General features: G+C 40.4%; 2 protein-coding genes across 2 annotated transcripts in view; one reads left to right on the top strand and one right to left on the bottom strand.

The window, feature by feature from the left end:
• LOC106523456 (carbonic anhydrase 4) overlaps nucleotides 1–2,110 on the top strand; it is a gene marked incomplete at its 5' end in the record, with an annotated part of 6,170 nt that extends 4,060 nt beyond the window's left edge. The window contains 5 exon segments of the mRNA XM_014016871.1: nucleotides 201–349; nucleotides 428–520; nucleotides 608–674; nucleotides 767–930; nucleotides 1,592–2,110. Coding sequence (XP_013872325.1) covers nucleotides 201–349; nucleotides 428–520; nucleotides 608–674; nucleotides 767–930; nucleotides 1,592–1,780 — 662 coding nt within the window.
• A 612-nt stretch (nucleotides 2,111–2,722) lies between these two features.
• Nucleotides 2,723–3,251, bottom strand: LOC106523455 (argininosuccinate lyase; the record flags this gene model as incomplete). Its single annotated transcript, XM_014016870.1, is given in 2 exon segments — nucleotides 2,723–3,019; nucleotides 3,145–3,251. Coding segments are annotated over 2 exon segments (252 nt in total), but the record flags the coding sequence as incomplete, so codon positions are not given.
• Between the last annotated feature and the right edge of the window lie 1,406 nt (nucleotides 3,252–4,657).

Genomic DNA, 4,657 nt, shown 5'->3' with positions numbered 1-4,657 from the left:
ATGAGAGTGGGCATGAGACTGGATAAACATGAAACAAGACTGGGACTGGGCAGACAGAGACTAATTCATAACAAGTAGAAGTAAAAAGTAGGCTGAAAATAAATTACTCAAAGTACAGATACCCAAAAACTCTACTTCTGTACAGTAAGAAAGTATTTGTACTTAGTTACTTTACAACTCTGGTCCTTCTTTTGTTTTAGCTCACTTTGGTCTGCCAGAGTCGGTGCGACTGGCTGGAGGAGGCCTGCCGGGCCACTACAGAGCCTTCCGCTTTCACTTCCACTGGGGAGGAGGGAGTGGGAGACCGGGGTCAGAGCACACCATCGATGGAGAAAGATATCCCATGGAGGTACAGGACTAACAAGAGAGGGTCTCCTGAACTGTAGCGTTAATCACGCCCAGTTAAACCTGTCCTCTCTCTGTCCAGCTGCACATAGTCCACATCAAAGAGCCATTCCACTCTCTGGAAGAAGCAGAACAGGACACAGCAGGTATAGCTCTGCTTGCCTTCCTGTTTGAGGTAACACATCTTCTCAAAGTCATGACTCCACAAGGACTGACCAAATATGCATAACCATTGAGGATGTCTGCGGTGGCTTCCTTACAGGAAACAGCAGCTGATCATCCACATCTGGACAGCATCATAGCTGCGCTGGGCCGAGCAAAATACAACGGTGGATAAAATTCTGTTTGTACTTTGAGAACAGACAAATAAAAGTGCTTGGATCTGTTTAAACTGGTCTGGCTTCCTTCTCGTTTCTTGAAGGCAGCAACACGGTGATCCCAAACTTCAGACTCAATGACATCATTCCAGCGGCCAAAGACCTTCACAGTTATTACCGCTACGTGGGCTCCATGACCACCCCAGGATGTGAGCAGGCAGTGGAGTGGACGGTGTTTCACAGGACGCTGTCCATCAGCAGTCGACAGGTGAAAAAAACTTTAAAGTTCCTGTGACATTATTCTTCAAATACAGGAAGTCAAAGAAAACCTCTTTATATTTAAGAAAATTGCATAATACACATGATTTTACATATTTAGTAACATAACTGGCATATTTTCTTTGAACTAACCAGGCGTGGTGAAACAGGAAGTGACATCAAAGGGGATCTTTTTAAGAAAAGGAACTCTGATCTATGTTTAGTCTAACATTATTTATCTCTCACTCTTCATCTCTCTGATACTGAAAATAATTTAAAGAAAAATCAGATTCTTCTCTTCAGTTTGTGTTATTAGCTGTTGCAGCAACGCTCTGTTCACATGCAGACATTCCCCTTTGACATCACTTCCTGTTATTGCAGATGCAACCATCAGCAGCATGATTTTTTTGCACTGTTATCAGTGTTATCTTTCAAACAAATGCTTTTATATTTATTACAGAATTTTGTATTATTAAACTCTCCATCAAATGATTTATTTGTTGAACACGATTACATCAATTGAAATATCTATTGTTGACTTCCAGTTAAGGGGACTTAAAATAAATGCTAAAAGTTTAATTGATAAGTTTCTTTGTTGTATTTTATAAGCAAAAAACATTATTTTTATACCTTCCTTGTCTCCATCCATCCCTTCGGTTGTCTCTCTACAGCTGGATGCGATAGTTGCACAGTGTCAGTTTTGGACGGGACAACCCATGACGGACATCTACAGACCCACACAGCCCCTGGACGGCAGGGTGGTGTACAGCTCCAAGTCTGGCACGCCTCAGAAGAGAGTGACCCACTTATGGATTAGTGTTTTCTCAGGGTTTCTCATCATAGTGACTCTAACACACTAACATGGAAACTGAACAGATGATTTAGGCAACAAAGACAAAACGAGTCAGATGAACGGACACAACTTCTACACACCAGTGGGTCATGGTGAAAATATATAAATAAAAAAAAAGTATTTTTGATAAAAACCAAAATAAGACGTACATAAACCCACTGGGATTTTCTGCCAATCTAAACTTCTCCTCTGTTTCTCTCTGCTTTGGATCTGATGCTGCTCACAGTGCTCGTTGCATTGCTTTGTAAGATGTGACCGACATGAGTGAATGAAAACTTGGAAGATGTGTGATGGCAGATTTAGAGTAGTCAACAATAAATGAACAGTTCAAACCACATTTGTGTCTTTGTGTCTGTGTAGGGGACGTTGAACCCCGCTTGCACTCACTACATTCACATAACAAAAACACCAAACAACCACAGCCGAAGCATCCAAACCAATAAGTCAGGTGATGGGGCACATGACCCAATCAAGCCTATTGTTAGGCGATGGCCCTCTTTTTTTTACCTGTGACTAAATAGAGCTAATCAAGCCTATTGTTAGGCGATGATCCTCTTTTACCTGTGACTAAATAGAGCTAATCAAGCCTATTGTTAGGCAATGGCCCTCTTTTACATGTGACTAACCTGTTTGTCCATGTGGAGGCAATGCTTATAAGGCTGATTTCACCTGAAACTCATCAGACTGAAGAAGTCTCTTGGAGGAGAGACAAAACCTTTCACTAAAGAAGAACCCATCCAGAGGAGCTACTTATTTTATCTTTTTGATTGTGTCTGTGTAGTTTCAATTAAGATGTTCTTTCTTTTAAATATTAAGTATATATTTACGTTTTGAATAAATAAAGTTGTACCTTTGTTAAACTTTAAACTCTATGTTTAAATAAAGGCCACATGAATATACCAGAAACCTATGATTAAGGTCCCATCAGGGAAGATAAATTAAAAGGGAAGTCTGTAACAGCATTTTATTTTGATTTTGTCAGCTATGAAACACTGATCAGGTAAGACTTGTTCATGATTATTAAAAACATCCTGAGTTTAACTGTACGGATGTGAGTAATTCACTTTGACCTAAACCTGACAGCTCAAGACGGGATTAAAGTCACTGTGCTTGCTGCTTCAGCCAGTTCCTCAGGTGTTCCACCTGCGCAGCAACGCTACTCTTGGCTGTGCCTCCGGGGGCGCTGTACTGCTCCACACTGCTCCTGTAGTCCCACACCGAGGACACGTCATCGTCAAACAGAGGGCTGAGGAGACACGACACAAATGTGAGGAAAAAGAGAAAAGTGGGATTTAAAAAAAAGGGGGGAGTATTGTCTGAGCTGGTAAAAATCAAAGGAATCATAATGATGTGAGGGGAGGAAGCAGCCACCTGACAGCAGACAGGTCTGTCACAGTGAGTTGATTCAAGGTGATGTTTTTGGTTTCTGCCGTAAAAACTGCTTTTCCAGACAGACTGTGGGCTTCTCTGAAGGGAACCTGCAACAGAGACGAGCATTAAAACCCGCATTTTAAAATGTTTTTAACCCATCTTTTCTTCCTCCTTTTTTATACCAGAGAAGGTGGGGAAATCACAAACACAGAAAAGAAAAGTCACACACAAAAGCTGCGGTCTGTAAAGCTAAAAAACCTGAATAAACCCTTTTCTTTTAATAAATGTGTCTCAAGGGCGTAACTTTGTGTTGAAAGTTGGTGGGGACGCACTGTGGGGGGACGGGGTCTGACGCACCCACAGTTGTGCGACCAGGTTTTTCTTTTATTCATGTCTTCAGTGTGTGCTCAGTTTAACTGTCTGCACTCGACAACAACTGAACACCAAATGTTTCTATTGTGACGCAGTAATACTCAAACCATATTGACTGAAATTATGTTCACCTTCATTCAACATGTACTGTACCAGCCCTTTAAACTCACTAAGAATACAGTTTGATAATCAACCATAGTTTCATACAGAGACACACAGGTGGAGCACAGGTGTGTTAGTTTATCCTCTTACATAAGAAGTCTTTTAATGTGTGCAAAGGACACACTGAGGGAGATTTGGGGGTCCTCCCCCAGAAAATTTTGAATAAATTAAAAGCTATTTCCTGATTTCTAATGTATTTTAACAGGTTGTTAAAGACACTTTTACCTACATAAATAAACACCTGATTTAATGACTGGAGACAGATTCTTCATTAAACTAGTTGCATCATCCTGTTTTTAAACTCAGTTATAACTCAGATAATTAAATTAATGTGACAAATTATCCCAAACAAGCTTAGAGGAGGTTTTTAAATTTATTTATAAGATCAATATGTGGATGTTTGGAACTGGTTAGAAAGCTAATGATGGATGGATTGACAGATTTATTTACTGACCTTTATTTAACTGGGAAAATCCCAATCATGAAAACTAATTTCTACCACTTCCTACAAATAAAAGTTACATTTAAATAAGCCTATCACTTTWATACTGGTCAAAATAAATAGTTAAGCATGCTTGATTATGTCTTTAGATCAGTAATTTATTTCATTAACTTCACACAGCTGACTAAAATGTACTCAAAATAACTTTTATATTTCCTTCACACCTGCCCAACACCTTCATCTCTTACCTGAGACACCCTGTCCTACCTGAGACNGTTCTACCTGAGACATTCTGTTCTACCTGAGACACCCTGTCCTATCTGAGACACTCTGTTCTACCTGAGATCTTGTTCTACCTGAGACACTGTCCTACCTGAGACACTCTGTTCTACCTGAGACCCTGTTCTACCTGAGACATTCTGTTCTACCTGAGACATTCTGTTCTACCTGAGACATTCTGTCCTACCTGAGACACTCTGTTCTACCTGAGACACTGTCCTACCTGAGACACTGTCCTACCTGAGACACTCTGTCCTA

This window comes from Austrofundulus limnaeus, unplaced genomic scaffold, assembly GCF_001266775.1.
Source record: "Austrofundulus limnaeus strain Quisiro unplaced genomic scaffold, Austrofundulus_limnaeus-1.0 Scaffold157, whole genome shotgun sequence".
NCBI classification, from domain to species: Eukaryota; Metazoa; Chordata; class Actinopteri; order Cyprinodontiformes; family Rivulidae; genus Austrofundulus; species Austrofundulus limnaeus.
The sequence above is the reverse complement of the archived record's forward strand: the minus strand, read 5'-3'. Positions and strand labels throughout refer to the sequence as shown.